General features: G+C 35.0%; 1 protein-coding gene and 1 pseudogene across 9 annotated transcripts in view; one reads left to right on the top strand and one right to left on the bottom strand.

The window, feature by feature from the left end:
• TC2N (tandem C2 domains, nuclear) overlaps positions 1-26,353 on the top strand; it is a 46,929-nt gene that overhangs the window by 11,699 nt on the left and 8,877 nt on the right. For 5 of the 9 annotated variants that reach the window (XM_067027882.1, XM_059056078.2, XM_067027881.1 and 2 more), the window contains exons 2-9: positions 4,237-4,359; positions 6,151-6,384; positions 12,686-12,853; positions 14,543-14,634; positions 16,155-16,230; positions 16,769-16,869; positions 17,595-17,711; positions 21,390-21,581. In XM_067027882.1, the coding sequence (XP_066883983.1) occupies positions 4,293-4,359; positions 6,151-6,384; positions 12,686-12,853; positions 14,543-14,634; positions 16,155-16,230; positions 16,769-16,869; positions 17,595-17,711; positions 21,390-21,581 (1,047 nt within the window). In that variant the 5' untranslated portion in view covers positions 4,237-4,292. The remainder of the gene's footprint in view (positions 1-4,236; positions 4,360-6,150; positions 6,385-12,685; positions 12,854-14,542; positions 14,635-16,154; positions 16,231-16,768; positions 16,870-17,594; positions 17,712-21,389; positions 21,582-26,353) is intronic. The other 4 variants (XM_067027886.1, XM_067027887.1, XM_067027889.1 and 1 more) reach the window with 2 other exon arrangements.
• Positions 7,556-8,265, bottom strand: LOC131752052 (ribosomal biogenesis factor-like; annotated as a pseudogene).

Genomic DNA, 26,353 nt, shown 5'->3' on the forward strand with positions numbered 1-26,353 from the left:
TCTTAGACCTGAGTTTTGTAGGTATCATATTTGGAGAATTTTAGTATTATTTCTTCAAACAGTTTTTCTGCCTCCCCCCATCTTCATGAATTTCAATTACATGTATATTAGGCTGCTTGAAATTGTCCTGTGGGTCACAGATGCTCTTTTCATTTTGTTTTTATTCTTTTTTTCTCTCTGTATTTCATTTTGGGTCTCTTATTACTGTACTTTATTGTTTCTTTTGCAATATCTAATCTGCTGTTAATCTCATCCAGTGTATTTTCCATCTCAGACATTATAGTTTTCATCTTTAGAAGTTGGGTTTGCATCTTTTTTTTGTATCTTCCAAGTTTCTATTTAACTTTTTGAACATACAGAATCACTTATAACTATTTTCATGTCCTTAACTGTTCATTTCATTGCTGTGTTGGTTCCAATAGATTGATTTTTCTCCTCATAATTATTTTCCCCTTCTTTGAATGTCTGGTAATTTTTTATTGGCTGCTACCAGGCAATGTAAATTTTACCTTGCATGCTATATATTTTTAGATTTCTGTAATTATTTTTTGCTTTGGGACATAGTTAAGTTTCTTAGAAATAGTTTGATCCTTTTGAGTCTTGATTTTAAGATTTGTTAGGTCAGACTAGTCTTTAGTTTAGGGCTATTTATTCCCCACCACTGAGGCAAGACTCTCTGAGTCCTCTCCTCAGTATCCTGTGTGAGGTTTTTCCAGTTTTGTTGGTGGGGACAGGCATTATTACTGACCTTGGTGAGTGTTGTTATGGTCTTTTAACCTTTTCTGGTGGTCTTCCCCCAGTCTCGTGTAGTTTTCTTGCATGCATTCTCTGATCAACACTCTGCTGAATACATAAGTGGGACCCTCTCCTGATGTCTGTGCTTCTCTCTGTGTACACATCTCTACTCTCCAGTAATCTGTACAAACTCTAGCTCCCTTATTCTTATTTATATAAACTTGTTTCCTTTTCTGCATCCCTCTTCCATCTTCTCCAATTCATTTTGGATGACTCAAGGCCGTCAGCTTTGAAAACTTTACCCCCAGAAGTAGTAATCATTTTTAACCAGTCCTCTCACATTCCCCTCATGATTAATGTTAAGTATTTGCAAGCTTACTGGGGTCAGAAATGTTGTTTGATGAGTATGTTAGGAGTTTTTATATAAGCTAGTTATTATACTTTGTTTCCTTATCTATCAACTACATATTTGCTGAGTTCCTGCTAAATTCCCAGCATCATACAAGGTTCTGAGTTTAAAGTAGAAAGTGAGTACAACATTGTTTCTGAAAAGTTTTTATTCTAGTAGGGGAGATAGAACAGGTGTCATGAAATGTCATGAAAAATGTAAAACTTTTTATTTTTTAATTCACTAGATGTTTAAAGATGAGAGAAATTAGTATCATCTGGGTGGTCAGGGAATGCATCCTCTAAACAGACTGAAAAGGGCCTTTGAAAAATGTATAAATTTTAAAAACCGCAGAAATCAGTTACAAGGTATAATGGAAGAAAAGGTGCCATTTAGCCAAACAAATTTCATAGGCATACACTAAACAAGAAAAGTTCAAAATTTATGAGGAAAATTGTAATAAAAACCTCCCAAAGATATAAACATAAACTTGACTTGAACAAATATTCTGAATAGGAAGACTTAACATCCTAAAGATGTCAGGTGTTTCTAAAATAATTTATAAATGTAACATGATCCCAATAAAAATGTCATCAGATTTTTTTCCTCCTAGGTCTGGTCAGATTATAAAGTTTATTTGTAAAAACAGATAAGCAAGCATAGCTAGCAGAACTTTGAAACTGAAGAACAGTAAGGATGGGAGGCTACCCTGCTAGGTAATGAAACATATTATAAGCCATAATAACTTTTAAAATGTGGTATTGGTTCAGGGATACAGATCAACTGAATAGAAGATATAAAACCAAAACCCAATGGCAGGACTTCCCTGGTGGTGCAATGATTAAGAATCCGTCTGCTAATGCGGGGTACAGGGGTTTGATCCCTGGTCCCAGAAGATCCCACATGCCGCGGAGCAACTAAGCCTGTGCACAACAACTCCTGAGCCCATGTGCCACAACTACTGCAGCCCACATGCCTAGAGCCCGTGTCCCACAACAAGAGAAACCACTGCAATGAGAAGTATGCGCACCACAACGAAGAGTAGCCCCCAATCACCGCAACTAGAGAAAGCCCGAGCACAGCAACGAAGACCCAACACAGCCAAAAATAAAATAAATGAATGAATTAATTAAAAAACCAAAACCCAGTGACATGTAGAAATTTAGTCTATATAATAAAAGCAGCATCCTAAAATCAATGAAGAAAATAGGAATTTTTAATAAGTGGTGTTTGTGATACTGGGATAGTCAATTGAGAAAAGCTAGGATTGGATTCACTTCTCATACTGTGCCAGGATGTACGGTATTCACACACTTAAATATATGTATATGTGTATGTATGCATATTTGTATATACAATACACACTCCCCCTCCTTTTTTGCATAGCAGAAAACATCGTCATCAGAGTAAATCAATTTCACTAGTAAATCAAAGTGAAAAGAGGACAACAAACTGGAATAACGTTTGCCGCTTCCGTTATGGACATTGCATTAATCTCGCAAATGTATGAAATTCCTCTAAAACTGAGGAAGAAAAGGACCAATAACTTTATAGAAAGATGGGCAAGAGATAATGAACAGTGAGTTCATAGAGACAAATACATATTAGCCTTTATATGAAAAGGTGCCCAACCTGATTTATAATAAGAGGTGCAAATTAAAACAGCACAAGATATAATTCCTTTCCTATCATATTGGCAAAAAAGTCCAGCATTTGACAAATATTCTCTTGGTGATAGATACAGGTACTCTCATACATTGCTACTGGGAATGAAGAATGGTACAACTTTAGAGAGAAATTTAGCAGCATTAAACAAAATTACACATAAATTTACCTTTTGACCCAGTAGTCCTAAAAATCTGTCTTACAGATATATACGGGGAAATATCTGAAAATATGTGTGTACAAAGTTACTGTGTCACTGTTTCTAACAGCAAAAGACTGGAAACAGTCCAAATTTTGATCTTGATTTGAAGAAAACAACTATAAAAAAATATTTCACCGTAGGGGAAATTTGAACATTGGGTAGTTGATTATCTTAAACTTTTTAGATGTGATGATGTTATGGTTATGTTAAAAGAGAATACCTTTTAGAAATACTTGACATGTTACAACCCATTACAGTTACTGTTTATTTTGATGCTCAGATTGATCCATGTTTAGCCAGTAGAACCCCTTGGAGTTAACTCTTGAGTCCTTCAGCCACATCTTTTAGAGATAATTACTTAAATATTTGTGAGTGAGATTATGCGATTGGAATATTTTTCAAGATAATCTGAAGGACAGGGTTAGTAGAGAGATAAAGATGAATTAAGATTTGCCTTGAGTTGATCATTGTTTAGGTGGTAGGGGTGTTGTTATACTATTCTATCTTCTTTTGTATGCATTTGAAATTTCCCATGAAAAATGTACAGGTTGTAGGCATAAATGAAAAGAGTGCATTTGGAACAAAGTCATTGAAGCCAAGGTAGGCAATTGGCTGCTTATACAATTTTATGTTCCTGGTAAATTTAAAACAGGCTCTCTTTATTTCCACTATATCTTATTTGTGGTTTAGTTAGCTGGTGTGTGTGTGTGTGCGTGTGTGAGAGAGAGAGAGATACAGAGAAAGAGTTTAGAGACAGAGACAGAGAAAGAGAGTTTAAGATAGATTTTTCTGTGAGTGTAATTCTCAGTATTAAACTAACTCATAAAATATGAAGTTGTTTGTTTATTGGCCCTCATTCATTATAGGGCCTTTGGATTACCAAAAGAATCAATTTGGAGGAAGTGAACATTTTCTCACACTTTCTATGAGTGTCATATTTTCTTGCAAATTTTATTTGGACATTGATTTAGATATATTAGTTGAAAGAGAAAATTGAGAGTGGATTTTTTTTTCAGATTTAACATTAAGATTGTTCATTTAGTAAATTTTAAGCATGTCATTTTAATAGCTTATAAGGAGCCTAGGTTATATAAATTGCATAAATGAACAAAAATCTATTTTGCTCTAAACATTTTTGCTTTGGAGCCCTCATTATGTGTTAGAAAGACAGATAATGTGATTTATTTAATGATATCTAATGACATTAAGCATGACCATGTTAACTTGTTTTCTATTCTACCAACAGATTAATATTAAAATTAGAAATTTGTATCTTTTGCTGGATATTGGAGATTGAATGTAATGGCAACAGAATTTATAAAGAGTTGCTGCAGAGGATGTTTCTATGGTGGAACAGAAAATCACAACTGTGAGTTTTGCTTTGTTTTGATGTCAACATTTATTTAATGTCTTCTTTATTTGTGACATTTTGTGATATAAATGTAAATGAGACATGTTTCCTAACTTCACGGGGGAGGCAGAAACATAAATATAAGGCACACTAGCTCAGTATGAAAGTACCTTGGAGCATAGGGGAGAGAGAGATGAATTCAACTCAGGAGACGCTCTAGGACATCACCACAAAGAAGATGATCTGTGGTATGGAAGTCTGAAGAGGATTTTAGCAAGCTGAGTGGGAAGAAGGGAGTAAGAAATGGTGAAGATTAGACATGAGTATTACAGGTGGATGAAATAGTATGGGCAAAAGTAGGGAGAGAAGTATTTGGGGGATAACATACTCTGGCAAATGTTTTAATTTAAATACAGAGAATTTCCAATTTACGAACAATGCATTAAAAAGTGTCTTTCATCGGGCTTCCCTGGTGGCGCAGTGGTTGAGAATCCGCCTGCTGATGCAGGGGACACGGGTTCGTGCCCCGGTCCGGTAAGATCCCACATGCCTCGGAGCTGCTGGGCCCGTGAGCCATGGCCGCTGAGCCTGCGCGTCCGGAGCGTGTGCTCCGCAACGGGAGAAGCCACAACAGTGAGAGGCCCGCATACAGCAAAAAAAAAAAAAAAAAAAGTGCCTTTCATGAATGAATGAACAACCAATAGAGAAGAGACCTGTAACTTTATCAACACCCACATTTATCAAGGACTCCTGGAGATTTCGCTTTCTATTGCATGGTTTCCTCAGCTCTTCAAGGTTATGGCTGGAACTTTATTTTTCTCTGGCTCTTTCTTATATTTCTTTGTCTAAAGCATAGGTTCTTAGTATGTTTTTGAGTATGAAGGCTTTTTTTTTTTTTTTTTTTGCGGTACGCGGGCCTCTCACTGTTGTGGCTTCTCTCGTTGCGGAGCACAGGCTCCAGACGCGCGGGCTCAGCAGCCATGGCTCACGGGCCCAGCCGCTCCGCGGCATGTGGGATCTTCCCAGACTGGGGCATGAACCCGTGTCCCCTGCATTGGCAGGCAAACTCTCAACCACTGCGCCACCAGGGAAGCCCTGAAGGCTTCTTTTTTTGAAAACATTTCATAAACTCTAACACAATAGTAGTTGTACTTCCCTTCAGTCTATAGACGGTACTAACTTAACATGAAGATTAGCTCTAGGTGTCCCTTACCTCCCCATCCTAAGTCACACAGCTTAGGAATCACGTATCTTTCAAGATAATGGACAAAATAGGTCATAGAAGCTAGTACAGGGAGAGTCGATATTATTCTAGGGTCAAAGTACATTTTATTTTATGGTTTGGTAAAGATTTTTGTAGACTTCAAGACCTTTAGCTTCTTTTCAAAGTAACTTTTGGTATTTAAGACTGAAATTAACCACTAGTATTGACAACAAGAATTGTTTTGTTGACAGTATTTTTATTTAAATGACTAGATTATTACTTATTTGAAAGCATTGTGGAATTAACTACCATATAAACTTGTTTTCCGTCTATGAGCTCTTTTGTGGAAATGAGACTCTTTAAAAACTGCTTTTACCATTATGATAAGTTAATATACTTTGGCAGTAGTATATTAACTTCTCAAATATTGGCTAGACAAAATTAATGTAGATTCCAGAGTGCTTGATAGGACCCAAGAGTAGTTTATGTATCAGCAGTTTCTTTTAAAATGATTAAATAAGTACCAAAGCATGTTAGGTTTAGATTATTATATATAAATCTACATACATATTTGTGATTTTTTTTCTCTTTTCTTTTCTACGCAGTATCTGTGGAAAGAGACTTTAACACAGCAGTATCAAATAGTCAGAATACTGCTATCTGTGTACCTCCATTGACTTCTGTTTCTGTAAAGCCTCAGGTTGGCTGTACTGAGGATTATTTACTTTCCAAATTACCATCTGATGGCAAAGAAGTACCATTTGTGGTGCCCAGGTTTAAGTTATCTTATATTCAGCCCAGGATGCAAGGAATGCCTTCACATTTGGAAGAACTTGAAGGTAAACAGTAAAATGGCAGGATTTAAAAATCAACATGCATCATTTAAATGCTGTTATTGCTGTTATTTTGCTCTTTTACATATGTAAAGATATAAATATCTTTTATGTACAAATTTTACATTTCATTTTTTATATGTTCTGCTCTTTCTGTAGAGGAACTTACTGTACAGTGTTTTTGAAGTCCATTATGAAATCTGTTCATAATCAACACATTTGTGTGTAGATTTGGCCTTATTAAAGGAATAATATAATTGTAATATGTCAGTTATTCTTCACACATCTAGAAAGAAAAAAATAGAGGAATTATTCTGTTTTAGGTCAGTAAATACAGGAAATAGTCTTATTATTTTCTAAAATTTAGTGTAAAGAGAAATAAGGAAGCAATGAAGTATTCTTTCTTCCTTGCCTTCTTTCTTTATTATTATACTTCTCAGTTCAAATACACTTCCCAGCCTAAACAGCCACTTGAATGAGGTAGGTTCATTGGCTGAATTTTGGCTGATGTTGTAGAGGCCAATGAACTAAGGATAAAAGGGAACAACATGTAACTCTTGTATTTTAGAAATAGTTCATTTTAGTTCATTGAAACACTGTCATTCACAATGGTTTATTCCCCGAAAAATTTCAAACATACAGAATAGTTGAAAGAACTTAATGGTGAATGCCTGTATATCCACCACATAGATTCTGTCATTGACATTTTACTATTATACTTTGTTACATACCTATCTATCCATTTCTCTAACCATTATTAATCCTTTAGGGGAGAAGGGGAGAATGCATTTCACAGTAAATTGCAGACATCAGTACACTTCCCTCTAAATACTTAAGCATATATATCATTTACTAAAGTTCAATTGTTTACAGTTTTCTTCTTTTGACATAAACTTTAAACACAGTGAACTGCCCAAATTTTAAGCATGTATTTGTTGAGCTTTGGCAAAGGGATATACCAACGTAATCCAAACTTCTATCAAGATCTACAGTATTTCTCTAAATATTTTTCCTGCCCCATCCTTTCTCTCTTCTCCTTCTGGGATACCAATTACACATATTTTGGACCTTTTGATATTGTCTTATGTGTCAGTGAGGCTTCTTTTTTTTCCACTTTGTTTTCTCCTCTCTGTTCTTTTTCTTTTTTTGTATAAGACATTTAATTTATTGATCTTTTTGGGGAATTTGATGCATCACCAGTGTATTACAACTGAGCCATTAATCTTGTAGCTTCATCAGCATTAACTGGTTCATTTTCATGATACTGCTGAGGAGTAAGCTGTTTCTACAGAGGTTCAAGGGAAAGGCCTTTTGAGAAGCTGCAAGTTCTTTTGTATATCTACAGAAGCTTTATTCACTCTGTTAATTTTTTCTTTTTTAAAAAAAAAGATTATTTATTCATTTTATATTTTTAAATTTTTGCTACATTGGGTCTTCATTGCCGTGCGTGGGCTTTCTCTAGTTGTGGCAAGCAGGGGCTACTCTTTACTATGGTGCACGGGCCTCTCACTGTGGTGGCTTTTCTTGTTGCGGAGCATGGGCTCTAGGTGCACGGGCTTCAGTAGTTGTGGCACGCGGTCTCAGTAGTTGTGGCTTGTGGGCTCTAGAGCACAGGCTCAGTAGTTGTGGTGCACAGGCTTAGTTGCTTTACGGCATGTGGGATCTTCCCAGACCAGGGCTTGAACCCATGTCCCCTGCATTGGCAGGCGGATTCTTAACCACGGTGCCACCAGGGAAGTCCTGTTAACTTTTTCATCACTCACAATGTTTATCTTCTTAAGATTAGTGGTAACTGGTTTTGCTTTAGTTTCAACCTTTTAAGCTTTTTTGGTTGGCTATGTGGAATACATTCCTGGACTTCTGCCCTCTTACTTTGTTCTTGGCCATTGTCTCTGATACCCTCATGCAGCTGCTCAAGTTCCAGGTGACACCATGTTCATGCCTCTCCTTTCTGTTCTTAAGGCTGGATAATAATGACCTATTTTCAAGTTCACTGTCTCTTTGCTCCATTATTTCCATTCAGCTGTTAAGTCCATCCAGTGAGTTTTTAATTTTAGATGTATTTTCAGTTGTAATATTTACATTTAGTTCTTTGTTTATGGTTTCTATTTCTTTTCTGTGATTTCTTCCCCCCCACCACCCCCATTATTGTGAATCTATTTTCTTTTAGGTCTTTGAGTTTTAACATCTTTGTCTACTATTCTAACATCTGGGTCATCTAGGTTTGGATTCTCTGGATTGTCTTTTTTTGAGAATGAGTCACATTTTCCTGTTTCTTTGTGTGGAGTAATTTTGGATTGTGTTCTGGATGTTGGATGTTATGTTGTGGAGACTCTGGAACCTGTTACCTTACTCTGATGGGTTTTTTTTTTTCTTTCTTCATTCCCTCCCTCCCTCCCTCTTTCCTTTCCTCCCTCCCTCCTCCCTTCCCTCTCTTCCTCCCTCCCTCCCTAACTTCAGCAGGCAATTAACTTGGTTGTACTGTGCTGCAGATTCTGTGTCTTTGGTGGCAGCTGCTATCTGAGCTTAGTTTTTTAATCCTTAGTTGGAGTCTGTCCCACACATGTGTGGTTCAGGGATCAGCCAGATATTTGAGCAGACTTTTAGTCATAGAATTTGAGGTTTTCTCCTTTCCGAGAGTCCCACCTTACTTCCTAGCAGCTGTGGTTGCTCTGAACTCTGCGCTCTGTTCTTCAGGCCAGAAAGACTGGGTTTTCTACTGAAATTTTATCCACCCTGCACAGTACCAGTTTTGGCCTGCCCAGAGGCTAAAAGTCATTAAAAACAGGTGGCCATTCCCCTTTGTCCCAGAGTCAAGTGTTCAGAATCCTCACTACTTTTGTTCACTCTCTAGTACCTTCAGGGTATTTTGTTTGTTTTGGTTTGGTTTTGGTTTAGAGTTTATTGTAGTTATCTACAGGAGAGTTGGGTCTGGTAGGAGTGATAATTTTTTTTTAAAAAAGCAAGGAAAGATGAACCCTGAGCCTGGCCTACCACCCTGTTTTGCACATATCAGCAGTGTCTCTCCAAAACAGTTTTTTAAAGTTCTGGCTCACAGGATACCCTGATCAATTGATCTTTCTCTTTCTCTTGCACTTGTTAACAACATTGGGGTTAAACCATAGAAATGGTCTTGTAATCTGTTTTATTCGTATCATATATTGTGAAGCTTTTTAATGGCTCCATAGTACTAAATCATATGCCTGTACCATAATTTAGTTAATAAATTCTCTGTTTTTAGACATGTAGGGTATTTTGTCTATTATTTTCATTATCAGAAGATAAGTAAGAAACACTTACCTGGCAATATGTTATAGTTCTTCTTTTGTCTTTTTTTTTTTTTCATTGTATCACTAGAAAAGATTACTTTTTGAGTTGAATGAGTGAGAAATTCGTTTACACTTAAATTACAGGCTCAATAAAGACCTGGTAAAGCCATCTAATTTTTAGTATATTGGAGAGAAAATTATTTTATTTAGAGTCAGGAAAGTATTCTTGGTGCCTAATTATGGAAGTCAAACGTGTATCTTGTATGTTTACATGAATGTGTGAGTGATGGGCTGATATGGAGATTTTGAGAAGGTAGAGCAGACCACTATCAATAATGACTAAAATTATGTTTCAGATATTTTAAATTTGTTAAGTTGCATTGCTTACTTGCTGATGGATCAGATTATAGCTGCAGCTTACTGCTTTGATAACAGATTGTATTATTAGCATTTTACTCTGTTTGCTTCATCCCATATCTATCTACCTATCCATTAAGAGAATGCATTTTGAATAAATATTGAAATTTTTAATTGGGCTTTTGAGAGGTATAAGCAATTGTGCTACTTTACATTTAGTTTTATAGCACTGTGATTCTATACATTGAGAGAAATGCCTCTTGAACTTTAAAAATGATATCTTTTTAAGGGGAAAATTGGAATTCTTTACTGACTGACTTATAAAGGAGAAATGGAATAAGAATATTCATTTTTAGGGCTAGCCTATAAAGGTAGAGAGTCATCTTTGGTGCTACTGCTCTTGACAGTGCTACTCTTATTACCATAAACAGACTTTTGTAGCAGTATTTATGTGCTGAATGATTTAAGAGTTAGCTTATAAGGTGTACAGGCACCTTATAAGGCTCTCTGGTATCATACCTCCCTCTTGGCATCCCTCTGCCTTTGTACAGGGCTTGGATTGTACACATAGTTATTTGAACCAGAGTGTGAGGGTAAGATCTCACTTCATAACCACATATTTTCTTTTTCTTTTCTGAACTCAGTGTGAAGCCACCTGTTTTATTGTTCAGCTTTTTCAGAAAATATTAGTTTATACTATGGTTTCTATTTTAAATGGGATAAAAAGAATTAAAAGATGGGGATGATTTAAACATTTAAAAAACTTTATGTCTATTATTTCTAATGTGAGTCTTAACTTTGAAAGGAATTTGATCTATTGTTTTACCCTTTAAAAATTGTGAGATATAAAAAAAAAAAAAAAAAATTGTGAGATATAATACACATAGAAAAAAGGAACAAAACAGAAATTTACAGCCCAGTGGTTTACTACAAAGCAAAATGCGTGTATGCTCACCACTCAAATAGAGTGTTACTAGTAAAACAAAAACTTCCATCTTCCCCCTTTTCAGTCACTCTAGAGTAATCAGAATCCCAGTTGTAATAATCATCACTTTCTTGCTATTTTTACTTTTTACCACCTAAGCACATATCTCTAAATGTTGTGGTTTAGTTTTTTTCTGTTTTCTGACCTTTATATAAATGAAATTATATATTCAATATATATTCTTTTATTATGTGTTTTTTATATAAATGAAATTACATATACAATATACACTCTTTTGTTATGGGTTCTTTATATAAATGAAATTACATGTTCAGTGTATATTCTTTTGTTATATGAGTTCTTTCATTCAACATTATGAATGAGTGGTATCTCATTGGAGTTTTAACTTGCATTTCCCTCATGACTAATGAGATTGAACACCAGGTTATGTTTATTGGCTATTTGGATAGCCTCTCTTCTGAAGTACCTGCTCAGTCTTAAGCCAGTTTATATTTGGGCTTGCCTGTCTTTTTCTTACTGGTTTGTGGGAGTTCCCCATATATTATGGATATGAGCCCTTTGTCAGTTATATATGTTACACATATCTTTTCCCACTCTGTGGGTTACCTTTTCAGTCTCTTAAATAGTCTTTTGACAAATGGGAATTTTCAATTGTAATGTAGTTAGGCTTATTAAAATTGTTTTTATGGTTAATACTGTGTTCCATTTAAGAAGTGCTTCCCTGGTCTAAGGCCGTGAGAACTTTCTTATAAATTTAATTAAATATAGAAGTTTTATTGGTTTGCCTTTAACATTTAATTTAGATCTACAGTCCACATGGAATTTATATTTTGTGAATATGTTTTGTTGGGATGAAGGGTTCTTTTTTCTATATCAATATCCAATTGTCTTATCACCTTTTATTAATTTTTTTTTGGCCACGCTGTGTGGCTTGTGGGAACTTCCCCCACCAGGGATTGAACCCGTGCCATGGCAGTGAAAGCCCATAATCCTAACCACTAGGCCCCCAGGGAACTCTTATCACCTTTTAATGAAAAGACCATTCTTTCCCACTGTTATGCAGTGCCACATTGATTATAAATCAAGTGTCCATAAAATGGGTTTCTCTTTCTGAGCCTTCTACTCTGTTCCATTGATCTTATTATTGTTCAAATATTCTATTCTTAATACTGAGTAGAGCAAATCTTTCAGTCTTATTTTTCTTCTTAAAGATTATTTTTTGGTTGTTTCTTGGTTCTTTATGTTTACATATAAATATTTTTTATTCTTTTCATTATTTGATTTCTAACTTATAGAACATACTCTGATTTCAGTCCTTTCAGAATTATTGAGACTTGCTCTGTGTATCTCAGCATGTGGTTAGTTTTTATAAATGTTCTGTCCTTGTGAAAGGAGTGCATCTCCAAAAAAATGATTATCTTTTTACTTAAAAGATGTTCTTTCTGCAGTAGAAAAATAAAGGAAACTCCGGTCACAAAATGTAGAATTGTCTGTAGGGTAAAGAGGAATGCCAGACATGTATCAGACTCTTGAGAGCAAGGTTCATGGCTGATTTCTGGGAGAATACTCCACACAGTTAGACCTGAATAGACATCTGCTCATTATTTGAGATGTCAAATGCATGTGATTTAGTATTACTTGAGACATTTTTTTCCCTTTGCCTTGGGTACACCATTTGTTGGCTAATAACTCTAAGAAAAGAGTGTTGTAAAACTTTAGAAACACTTGCTTTCAGGATCTGCCAGAGCATCTTTTGGAGCTAGAAAGTTAGAACTTTCCAGTTCATCTCAGCATGGACCCAGCTATGATGTATATAACCCATTCTATATGTATCAGCACGTGTCACCTGATTTGAGTCGGCGCTTTCCTCCTCATTCAGAAACAACGAAACGATATGGATCGGGTATGAAAAAAATTTTTCCTCTTTGTCTTTTCTCTTTAACAAATGTAGAAATCAAATTAAATCTAAATTCTGGAAGAAATGATTCATCTTATGAAAATCAATTTAAAAATAAAGAGAAAAGCAGGCTTCAGAAGTGATATGATAAACATTGTAACTTCTCTGTGGTTTATATCTAATGTAAAAATGAAAGATTAATGAGTTATGTATATTGGTAGTTCCAAATTCCATTTTGTTTGTCCTTTTTTGTTTGTTTGTTTGTTTGTTCTTTTTGTGGTACGCGGGCCTCTCACTGCTGTGGCCTCTCCCATTGCGGAGCACAGGCTCCAGACGCACGGGCTCAGCGGCCATGGCTCACGGGCCCAGCCGCTCTGCGGTATGTGGGATCTTCCCAGACCGGGGCACGAACCCGTGTCCCCTGCATTGGCAGGCGGATTCTCAACCACTGCGCCACCAGGGAAGCCCCGCTTGTTTGTTCTTTTTTGAAAGAAATTTTATTTTTAGATTTTGCACATATTTTATATAACATCTATCCATTCATATTCTACAAGTATTTACTAGCTCTATTTTCTGCTCTATTCAGTGAAAATGATGAATTTAGAAACTAATGATGAGATTAGAAATGTAAACAAAGAAAATAGAAAATGCCTAAATGATTACCAATCTTCGTTAGTTTAATATTTGAAACTGTATCAATTATAGACTATCTGTACATATCAGATTCACAAAATTTTCACTGATATTCAGGAAAAATATATAGCTATCTCAACCACTGAATTCAGGCTGAGGTACTAGAAATAAAGTAGAAATACTTATTTAAATATGTATTTCAGCGCTGTGCTAGACTATACAATTATTACACAGAATTCTATTCTTCAGTGATCTTATAGTTTACGAAGGAAACTACATATACAGACTAGAAATATAACAGTACATGGAATTCAGTATTGTAATAAGTGCTCATTAAATAGTTGAATTGCATTTAATACAGAGGATTTATATCCTCTTAGATTATTCTTCTGGGATGAAGAATTGGATAATGTAAGCAAAAAGAATGAATTTTTCCTGCTTGATATTTGATGTGGATGTGAAAATGTGTTGTTTGATTTGGTTTGGTTTGTTTCAAACAAAAGTAAAATAATTGAAAAGCAATTTTTAAACTTGATTAGAAGGCTTTGTCTCTTAAGTAGATTTGCATTAATATTCATGCTATATTTCCTATGGAAATATAGTAATTAAGTAGAATTAAGTAGAATTAAGTGTTTCTCCTTTTTTGTACTGTGTGTGTGTTTTAAAAATTTATTCACTTATTGTTTATTTTTGGCTGTGTTGGGTCTTCGTTGCTGTGCGCGGGCTTTCTCTAGTTGCGGAGAGTGGGGGCTCCTCTTCATTGTGGTGCACGGGCTTCTCATTACGGTGTCTTCTTTTTGTTTCAGAGCACGGGCTCTAGGCACGTGGGCTTCAGTAGTTGTGGCACACAGTCTCAGTAGTTGTGGCTTGTGGGCTCTAGAGTGCAGGCTCAGTAGTTATGGCACATGGGCTTAGTTGCTCCGCGGCATGTGGGATCCTCCTGGACTAGGGCTCGAACCCATGTCCCCTGCGTTGACAGGAGGATTCTTAACCACTGCATGTCCAGGGAAGTCTCTTTTTCTTTACTATAAAAGTAAGTAATTTTCTCGTGTCCCTTTGTAGTTTGTGACTTAAGGACCAATAGACTTCCCAGTTCCCCTGGACTAAGCAAGTCTATGTTTGATCTTACAAGTTCATCTCAGCAGTTCATTCAGGTAAATTATTTATATGAATTGAATTATATGCAGTAATTTATTTTCAAGCTAAAAATTCAGAAATGTGTGAATTACATTAGGAACAACATGTTATGTATGTTTTGTAGATGTATCTATCCTAATAGCTAAAGAATAAACGCTTGGCATTTCCCATGTGTGTTATTTCAGGAAGCTCTCTCAGTTGAATACTAAAAGGCAATAGTTTTTCTCTTGTTCTTTTATGAATCTTACTTTTCTCATGGTATGTAATGAGGCAGTCTTGAGGCAGTTGGAATTTAAAATGTTATACTTAAAAGTGCTTATTGATTTGACTTTCCTTATTGAACATAACTACCTAGTTAGTAAAAATGAGTATTTCTATTGAGATGTAGAACTTTAATTATTCATTAATATTAACAGTGTTCTCCTATTTTTGAAATAGAATTGAGTTTTTTGATGTTTAAAAAATGTTTTTTTAAATAAAGTAAACTGATTATTATTTAAAAAGTAGAAACCAGAATTAAGCAAGGTAAAAAGACAAATTACCTATGTTCCTATAACTGAGAGTAAAAGTGCTATGAAAATATTGTTATATGTACCTGTGGACATTTTTCCATGTGAATGTATATGCATACATTTAAATGGAAATGTATTCTTAATAATCTTCAGTTGAGTTAATTTTTTGCAGAATTAATTCTTTATAGCACCAGTTTTTTTTTTTTACCATGCATCAGAATTGTTTGAAGAGCTTGTTAAAATACAGATTGCCAGGCCTCACCCCCAGAGCTTTTTTTTTTTTTTTTTTTTTTTTTTAATTTATTTATTTATTTTGGCTGTGTTGGGTCTTCGTTTCTGTGCGAGGGCTTTCTCTAGTTGTGGCAAGTGGGGACCACTCTTCATCGCGGTGCGTGGGCCTCTCGTTGCGGAGCACAGGCTCCAGATGCGCAGGCTTAGTAGTTGTGGCTCACGGGCCTAGTTGCTCCGCAGCATGTGGGATCTTCCCAGACCAAGGCTCGAACCCGTGTCCCCTGCATTAGCAGGCAGATTCTCTACCACTGCGCCACCAGGGAAGCCCACCCCCCAGAGCTTTTGATTCAGTAGCTCTGCATCAGGGCCTGACTTTGTATTTCTAGCAAGTTCCCAGGTGATGCTGATACTGCTGGCCCAGGGGACTATGCTTTGATAACTGCTGCTTTATAGGTTTTTAGGTAACAGGGCACTTCCAAATATATTCTGATTTTCATTAGTATTTGCAAGTATGACATATAAACAGTAATCTCTTCCTCCTTATTACAAAACCAAACCAAAAACAGCAAAGGCTTTCCCATATATTACCTAGTAAGATATTTACTATTTTCCTGGTGACACACACACAGAAAACCTTTTCCCCCTTTACTATCTAAAAGTGAAAGATTCTGACCAGTAACACTGTCAGAATGATTAGCGCTCAGTTTGATACTAGGGTGGGTATTGGGGCATCAGTTTCAGAATCCTTAAAGTCTGATATGCAACATCTGACTAAAGAAGAATTTTATTTGTAGAGACATGACTCATTGTCCAGTATGCCCAGTACTTCTTCTTCAAGGAAGAATTCTCAGGGGAGTAACAGAAGCCTGGGTAAGGAATAAAATATTCTACTTTTATATTCTTAAGGGAATTATTTCTGCCCAATAGTATTTTGAATGTAGTTATGATAAGGTTAAAAAAAGTCTAGATGATTATATCTATGTTGTCAGTGTTATCTGCATATGAATATTCAGATCAGATGGTCCATTTTTTAGTGTTCAGGCATAAAGGCATCTTTAAAATGAAATATCTTTCGTTTGTTTTAAAGTATGTTAGTGAGGGAATTTCCAGAAGCATACAATATTAAGGCCATATCAGTGTTATTTGGGAAAGATTTTCTTAGTTTAAACTTAACTTCTTCAAGTTATAATTGGGCTAAGTTTTTAAGCCAGGTACTTTTTATAGTATATCTTCCCCCAGCACTTCAATAAAAGCATTGAAGTGTGATTTTTGTCTTAATAAATTGACAACTGTAAAAAGTAATTATAGCAGTTTTCAGTTGTGTTCTTAAAATTGGGTTGTATCAAAGCTCAGTTGGATTAGAAGGATTGCGTAGTAATTCAACCATCTTTGTTCTTTTACAATTCAGATACAGTTACTCTATCAGGAGATGAAAGAGATTTGGGGAGATTAAATGTGAAAATGTTTTATAATTCTTCAGTAGAGCAGATCTGGATCACAGTTTTACAGGTAAGTTAATACAATTAATACAAACTTTTCTTACATAATTGAATATTTAGACTATAAATTATAAGCATCTACTGTTGCTCTCTTCTAGGGTATGGGTCAATACCTTTTTTGGAATTTAGGGTTCTATAGTGTTTTACAGAAAATAGTATTTAATAAAGGATCTAAAGAAAATAAATCTATAGGTATGATGGAAATATGTTTGCTTTTAACCTCAAGAAGGAAATTGATATGATGTCTAAAACACTGTCAGATTATTTTAATGTCAATGAAACAGAAGATCTCAGTAGACTAAAGTTTACTTTTATAGTTTTTTTATAAATTTATTTATTTATTATTTTTGGCCGTGTTGGGTCTTCATTGCTATGCACAAGCTTTCTTTAGTTGCAGCAAGCGGGGGCCAATCTTCATTGCGGTGTGTGGGCTTCTAGTTGTGGTGGCTTCTCTTGTTGCAGAGCATGGGCTCTAGGCATGCTGGCTTCAGTAGTTGCAGCACGTGGGCTCAGTAGTTGTGGCTCACGGGCTTAGTTGCTCCGCGGCATGTGGGATCTTCCCGACCAGCGCTTGAACCCGTGTCCCCTGTATTGGCAGGCGTATTCTCAACCACTGTGCCACCAGGGAAGCCCTATAGTTTTTATTTAAGTCATTAACTCAAGAAATGTGTCAAATATTTGTATTGTCAGAGTCCTTTGTAAAACTCAAACTGTATTTTTATTTTATCTTTCTAGTGCAGAGATTTAAGTTGGCCTTCTAGTTATGGAGATAATCCTACTATTTCTATAAAAGGAATACTAACATTGCCCAAACCAGTACATTTCAAATCTTCAGTCAAGGAAGGCTCTAATGTAAGTGTTTGTGTTTGGCTATCTTTTTGTGTTTTTCTCCTATTTGTCACTTTAACCCATGCAAAGAATTGGAATAAGAAAGTGTTTTATTTTTGGGAAACTACAAATTATGTACCCCTTGCTTTTTTAAAGACCGTTTTGAGCCTCAGAAATACTTGATATTTCATTGTGCAGTATTAAGATGCATTTATTTTTTATTTATTTATTTTTTTAACATCTTTATTGGAGTATAATTGCTTTACAATGGTGTGTTAGTTTCTGCTTTATAACAAAGTGAATCAGTTATACATATACATATGTTCCCATATCTCTTCCCTCTTGCTTCTCCCTCCTTCCCACCCTCCCTATCCCACCCCTCTAGGTGGTCACAAAGCACCCAGCTGACCTCCCTGTGCTATGCGGCTGCTTCTCACTAGCTATCTATTTTACATTTGGTAGTGTATATATGTCCATGCCACTCTCTCACTTTGTCACAGCTTACCCTTCCCCCTCCCCATATCCTCAAGTCCATTCTCTAGTAGGTCTGTGTCTTTATTCAGATCTTGCCCCTTGGTTCTTCATGACCATTTTCTTTTTTCTCAGATTCCATATATATGTGTTAGCATACAGTATTTGTTTTTCTCTTTCTGACTTACTTCACTCTGTATGACAGACTCTAGGTCCATCCACCTCACTACAAATAACTCAATTTCGTTTCTTTTTATGGCTGAGTAATATTCCATTGTATATTAAAAGAAAACCTTAATCACTAAAATATATAGAATATGAGTAATATCTAATGAAACTGTTTACTTTTCTTGTATTTACTTTTCTTGTATAAATGTATGTGTCTATATTTTCATCCTCTCTCTCCTCACTCCACTTTTGCTTTGAGAAATAATTGCATGATTGCAGTTAATTTCTTTTGAATACTTTCAGTGATCGTAACTGGAAGACTTATGATCCTGAATTTGTTTTATAGAGTCTAGATTTCACTTTATATCTTCATTTTTGTCTTCTGATATGGGTTGAATGGTTAGTGTTTTTCCATACAAATGAAACTTCTACAAGAGCATATCATTTAAAAATAAGGTAATTCAAATGACTAATAAACATGAAAAAATTTACTCTCACTAGTATTCATAGATATACAAATTTAAATTACATATTGCTTTCTCTTTTCTTTCTTTTTTTGCTTATTAAAATTAGGAAGATTTTACAAACACTCTAGACCATAACACTTTCTGGAAATTATTTTGACAATATACATTAAAACCTTAAAATAAGGTTAGACTAAGTGAAGTAACTCAGAAGGAGAAAGACAAATATAATATGATATCACATACGTAGAATCTAAACTATGATACAAATGAAATTATTTGCAAAACAGAAATGGACTCACAGACAGAAAACAAACATATGGTTACCAAAGGGAAAAGGGGTTGTGGGAGGGATAAATTAGGAGTTTGGGATTAGCAAATACAAACACTACATATAAAATAGATAAACAACAAGTTCCTACTGTTGTATAGCACAGGGAACTATATTCAATATCCTGTAATAAACCATAATGGAAAAGAATATATATATGTATAACTGAATCACTTTGCTGTACATCAGAAACTAATACAACATTGTGAATCAACTATACTTCAATAAATGATTTTTTTTTTAAAGAAATAAAACCTTAAAATATTTATACTTTTTAACATAGTGTTTCTACTTGGAATCTACTTCATGGCAATAATCTAAGATGCAAACACAATGTATATAAAGTATTCTTGGCAGTTTTATTCATAGAGAAAACGTTGGAAAGTATCTAAATGTTTCCCATAGGGGAATGGTTGAGAGAACTCTTGGTATACCATGTATTTGTGTATTTGTTTCCTATGGGTGCTGTTAACAAAGTAACACAAACTGGATAGCTTAGAACAACAAATATTTCTCTCTCACCGTTTCAGAGGAAGTCTGAAGTCAAGGTGTCAGCAGTGTTGGTTCCTTCTCTGAAGAAGAATCTGTTCCATCTCTTCCATGCCTCTCTCCTAGCTTCTGGTGATGGCCAGCAATCCCTGTCATTCCTTGGCTTCACTCTAATCATTGGCTTTCATCTTCACGTGGCCATGTGTCTTTCATCTCCATGTGTCTGTGTCTTCACATGGCTATCTTCTTGTAAGGACATCAGTTACATTGGATTAGGGGTCTGCCTACTCCAGTATAACCTTATCTTAACTTCACAAATTACATCTTCAATGACTTTATTTCCAAATAAGGCCATATTCTGAGTTACTCGGGATTAGGACTTCAACACATCTTTTTTGGGGGGAGACAGAATGCAAACCATAACACCATGTGATAGAATACTAGGCAGCCATGAAAAATAATTTTAGGAAGAGTTTCTAAGGACATGGAAAAATGTTCTTAATAAGTGAAAAAGCAGTACTCAAAATTTATGTGTAAATATTAGGATCTCACTTTACAAAAATATGCATTGTAGAAAGTCTAGATGGAAATAAATCTTAACTCTGGTTTTAATCCTGATACTCACAGATGAATACTTACTGAATTAAACACTTTCACTTTTTGATTTTCAAATAAAACTAAGCTAACTTAGGAAAAGTTAGGGGAAAATGTTCTCGTATTAAAACTTGCTTGAATCTTTTAAAATTTATTATTTATCAAGTTGTTTAGGAGTCCCCTATTATGGCAAAATGTCAAGTAAACCAGCACACTTACTTCATTTGTAAGCTCACTGCATCTGAGTTTAAAAATTAAACATTTTATGCATACTGTATTATTGATGTGATCTATGGCTTGAGATTGAAAGAAAAAGAAAGCTCAGGTGGTTGGGAGGCTCTCAGAAACACAATTCTGACTACAGAGACATAAGTGATTACAGTAAAAGTGAACATTTGGGCACAGTATCTAAAATATTGATGTTAGGAAGTTTATAAGCAAAAAACAGTCTAGTGTCAAGAAGATGTTAGGTCACAGTAAGCCAAGGTTTTAAAAATATTAAAAGTAATATAAAGAACATTTGAAAATAGTCTGGGCATGGAAAACACTGACTTGCTGCCTGGAGTGGAAGATTATGAGAGAAGGTAGAACTTGGAACTCACTTTTCCCTTTGTCTTCTCTATCAAGGAGATCGATTTTCAGATAGGAAAGAGTGGAACAAACATCACTAAAAGATAAAATGAACCCCAAATTAGATGGGAAGAACATTAGACAAAGAATAGCTCCTTTAAAGAAATAATTCAAGTCTCTTATTAATGTGAACAGATTAGATTTTGCATACTGTGAGAGCTTGCATGAGATTCTTGAAGTACTCTCATTAACTGTTGAAGCAGTGTGGTGAATAGCAGGAATGATACTCCAGAACCAAAGATGGAGAGCAACCTAATTTTTTAAAAGGGGAAAAGCTGTATTCTGGTGAACTTGGTGTTGATATTGACTAAATTCCTGACTAAGTAATTAAAAGGATTTGTGAAATTAAGAAGGGCAGTATCAGAATAAATTTTGGAAAAGCAAGTCATGGCCATTCTCATTTTCATTTTCATTAAAAAATATTTTTTGTTATTATAAAAATATTAAATTTGCCTTTCCTAGATTATGTTATTTTTGTTTATTTTTTATTGGTATATGACCCTTTTTTCAGTCATTCTATTAACATATTTTATATTTTCTTGATTTTTATTTTAGACTATTGAATTTATGGAAACGTTTGTATTTGCTATTAAACTACACAGTCTACAAACTGTAAGACTTGTATTTAAGATTCAAACGCAAACTCCTAGGAAGAAAACTATTGGAGAATGCTCACTATCACTCAGAACTCTTAGCACACAGGAAATGGATTACTCTTTGGATATATCACCTCCTTCAAAAATGTCTGTAAGTGATATAATATGTAAAGTATTTCACACTTTTAGAATTATTTAGTGGATGAATTTTTGTTTGTTGGAGTATAATTTGAAAACTAGAATATATTAAAGGATCAGGAAGGCTCTCAAGAAGCAATAGTATCATAAATGTAATGTAAAAAAGTTGTAATTATGTCATTATTTAATAATTTTTTAAAAAGTTGATAAAATGTTAACAGAGCCCCTTTTCTTTCTCCATTGGAAAATAACCTTAGGGCTACTTTCTTCTAGTACATGTTTAATTAATGTTTCATACTTCAGTGTAATAACCCTAAGTATGAATAATTTAAAATAATTTTTTAGGGCTTCCCTGGTGGCGCGGTGGTTGAGTGTCTGCCTGCCGATTCAGGGGACACGGGTTCGTGCCCCGGTCCGGGAAGATCCCACGTGCCGCGGAGCGGCTGGGCCCGTGAGCCATGGCCGCTGAGCCTGCGCATCCGGAGCCTGTGCTCCGCAACGGGAGAGGCCACAATGGTGAGAGGCCCGAGTACCGCTAAAAAAAAAAAAAAAAAAAATTAAAAAAAAAAAAAAAAAAAAAAAAAAAAAAATAATTTTTTAGGTTTTTTCTTTTTTTTTTTTTTTTTTTTTTTTTAGTAGCTGATAACTTAGGAAAAGCAAGACAGAATCAATAAACTACAAACTCAATGAGAGATTTTCTTGAAATAGATTAGGAAAGTTTTAATCATGAGTAAGCACCATGTCCATAAATTGGGTAGAATGGAGGATCTTACAGCTGGTGTTTTTTTGTAAAGAACTTCATTATCTATAGTGCTGATTGATTTTTGAGACCCAGTAGTTGCTTCTTTCAGCTAGCCAGCTGAACACTGTTTAAGTTGTTTAGAAATTCCTAATGATTTAATTATGTAGTTTCTGTGTCAGGATAATATATATATAGAAATCAATCATAATGCTTTATAAGGTTATATGTGAACTTATATGTGATTTTAAATTTACATAGGATTTATATTTTACCTACTTTCAAAAATATTTAAGGTGCTTGAAGTGGTTCTTAACCTGGCTGCACATTAGAATCACCTGGGGAGCTTTTTAAAAAAGCCCACACTTAAACCATTAAATCAGAATTTGGGGAGGAGTGAGCCAGAGGCATCTGTAATTTTCAGAAGCTACTCAGGTCATTCTAATGTGTAGCCTGGCTTGAGAATCACTGAACTGAGGGAAAACTAGGGATTAAAAAATAAAGAACAAAAGATTAATCAAGAAGAATTGAAAAATCTTGTTATTTCTTGTCTCTTATTTTCTGTCTCCATACCAAAAGTGTTTTCTTTATAGCATTTATTATAACTTAGAATTATTTAAGTTACTTGTTTTAAAAAAAAACAAGGCTTGAGCTTCCATCTCTTTTCTTCATATTTTACTGTGCCCGTAGTAAGGGCCCATCATATTCTTGGCATTGAATATTTGTATGTAGGTTGATATGAAAGAATAAATGATGAATGAAAGCATGCTAAATTAGATTGTTATTTTCTGTTAAAGTATAGCAAATTTGTTTTCTAACTGTGACAGGAGTTTATCACTTACATCTTTATCATTTACATCTACTACTAGCTTAGTAGACAGTAATCTGCAACCATATTTTACAAAAGGCACATATTACTATTTAAATGGATAATTCATAGATTAATTTTTTTTAATGTTATTATAATACAGCATTTTATTATGATTGCATATCTGACTCCTCCAATAGCCTTGAGATTTTCTAGGGCAGTAATCTGCCCCATGGGTTTTTTGGGTTTTTGAATAGATTACATCTTTAAAAATTAGTAGAGTATAGTAGAAGATAACTCAGCAAATGTATTTTCTGGGGAATTGAGACATTATAATCTTAATCTGCCTTGGAGAATCTGAATGAATGATTATGGCACAGTTTCTACAAAATTATATTTTGCGTATCAGATGTTTTATAAACATTTGTCTATCTGTTGTATGCCATGTGGTAGGGATACAAAGATTGATGGCTTGAAAGAAAGGCTTGCAGGCTATATTGGACCAGTGAATTTATATTACTGAGTGTGAATGTTTCTTATTATTGGCTAAAAGCAAGAATAATATGCTTTGTTTCCTGTGTTGAGGGGGAAAATTGATATTCTAATTGTGACATTGAAAGAGCCAGACTTACATACCCATCCTTCACACTGACAAGTGTTTTATCATGAACAGCAGAATTTTCATATAGAGCTAATAATTTCCTGAGTACAGAGTTTTTGACCTTAACAACTAGCTGACAACTCAAATTTCTGTGTTGAATAATGTGGAAGACATAAGGTTTCCCTGAAGAAATAGCTGACATTTGAAGAAGCTTAGGATATGACTGACTTGGTCCAAAGTGACCATGCTCACACCGAACTTAGGAGCTTGCTGCTGTTGTCATCCCTATTGTGGAGACCAAGACCTTGAAGCACTTGCCTGAGTTCATATAGCCTGTTGTTGGGGAATCAGAATTTGAACCGAGGTATTCTGATTCCACAGTCAGCTCTCTTTACCATGTCGAAGAAAATTATCAATAAACAGTCTATAATAGGAATACAAAAGAGTTTTATTTGAGCCAAACTGAGGACTGTAGCCCAGAAAACAGCCTCTCGGATAACTGAGAAATTGTTCTGGAGAAGAATGGTTTTCAGCCCAGTTTATATCTTGTCAGAACAAAGAACATCAAACAAGTCAGGGATACATTCCTTCAAGGTTTCCAAAAAAAAAAAAAAAAGATCAGCGTGTGCACAGCGAGTCAGTATGGCCTTGGCACCTGGGAAGGGAGTCTTATCGTGGATGGGGGACCAGCAGTGGCATCCCAGGAAGGGAGGCATTTCATCTTTATTTTTAACATGGACATTCTTTACTTCTGGTCAGTGCACCCTTTTCTTTAATAATTAAAGCAGATGTACAATGTATGCTCGATAGGCCACAAACAGGCTGTTTCAGTTAGCATAAAATTCAAGTTAACTCATGTATAAGCCAGAATGACTTCCCCATACCTCAATATGTGAAAATATCTTTTATCAGCTGTGTATTGTCCCCCTAAGAAGATATTCTCAAAAATCACCAGATAAGGGATTTCTTTAATTATGCTTAACATTTCATCCAGGAAGCTCAAAAAGTTCTTTTTTCTTTAAAAAATGATACATTATTCAGGAACGGAGGTCGTATGTTTTATCTTCCACAGTTTTGTGCTCATTAAAAATGCTGTTTATGTATACCTACTACTAATTGATTTGAATTTTAATTTTTTTGTTATTATGAGATTGAAAACCACTTTGAATAGTTTTTCATGATCTGACTTAATATCTTAGAATATAAATTGAATTTATGAAATAACCTTGGCAAGTAAGAAATGGTAAATCCACTGCCAGATGCTGCTCTGTTTTATGAGAGTGAACTCCACAAGTGTGTAACACTAAGAGAAGTTTTGCCACCTGTAGATGTTTTCATAAGCATTATTATATCATGGGTACAAAACCAAAATGAAAATAATTAATGAAAAATTGTTATCCATGGTTTCCTTTGTGTTTTATAAACAATAAATAACTGTATTTTTTAAATGTATTTTTTTAAATGCCAAGGACTGCAACATTTGTTTTTTCAATCAGCAAAGGTGTTATATATGGATACCAAATTAGTTCATGTAAAAAGATTTATTAATCCATCCTTATTCTGATTAAAAGCAAAAGCAGTACATTCGCTTATTTATTAGAATTCAGCATTTATTGCTAAAATAGACAATTTTTATCATCATTTTAGATTTTTCAAGAGGGACCGTAACCTCAACAGTTGATTTTATACTTTTTTTTTTTTTTTTTTTGCGGTACGCGGGCCTCTCACTGTTGTGGCCTCTCCCGTTGAGGAGCACAGGCTCCGGACGCGCAGGCTCAGCGGCCATGGCTCACGGGCCCAGCCACTCCGTGGCATGTGGGATCTTCCTGGACCGGGGCACGAACCCGTGTCCCCTGCATTGGCAGGCGGACTCTCAACCACTGCACCACCAGGGAAGCCCTGATTTTATACTTTTAAGTGATTAACTTTTCACTTTGTATCTTTTCATATCTTAATGGCATGACCAATTTTGGCCATTTTGACCATTACAAAATATAGTATTAAGAAAATATCCAAGATTCAGTCAATGGCATGTACATAAAAAGGTTCTTTTTATGATCCATGCGTCAGTTACTGGGGAATACTGCGTGATTATCAAATATAAACCACTCGATGAAGTATCAGTCAGCTGTTTTATAGCTTTGTTGGAATCAATACTAGCAAAGACTTTTGTGTCAGTCTGTGCTGCGCCCTAGTGAGATCTGTTAACATTATGTTCTTTCTTTAATCCCACACTTACTCTTTTCATCATGTGAACAATAATGTTTTTGTATTTGGCCGACTTTATGTTTCTCTTTTATTTTTCACTCCGAGAACGCTGGAATCCATGTAAATAGGTTGGCTTGTGTAAGACAAATTACTTTCTTCTGTTCTTAGCAATACCGAAGAGCACATTTTAGCTTTACCCCTTGCTAAATCTCCCTCATTATATTGTTTTCTTTGACGTTTTCCTTATTATTTACTGCCTCATCACTTTCGCTACCTTCCTTCTTGCCAACTTTCATCTTTGGCTTGCTTTCATTTAGCATAGTAATTCAGCTCTTAATCCACAAATCTGTTCATTGTAGTAATCCTTTGTCTTCTGATTTTGGTAACACTACCTCTGATTTCTACAAATGAAGAAATAATGATACGTTT

Source organism: Kogia breviceps, chromosome 3 (genome assembly GCF_026419965.1).
Source record: "Kogia breviceps isolate mKogBre1 chromosome 3, mKogBre1 haplotype 1, whole genome shotgun sequence".
Taxonomy (NCBI): Eukaryota; Metazoa; Chordata; class Mammalia; order Artiodactyla; family Physeteridae; genus Kogia; species Kogia breviceps.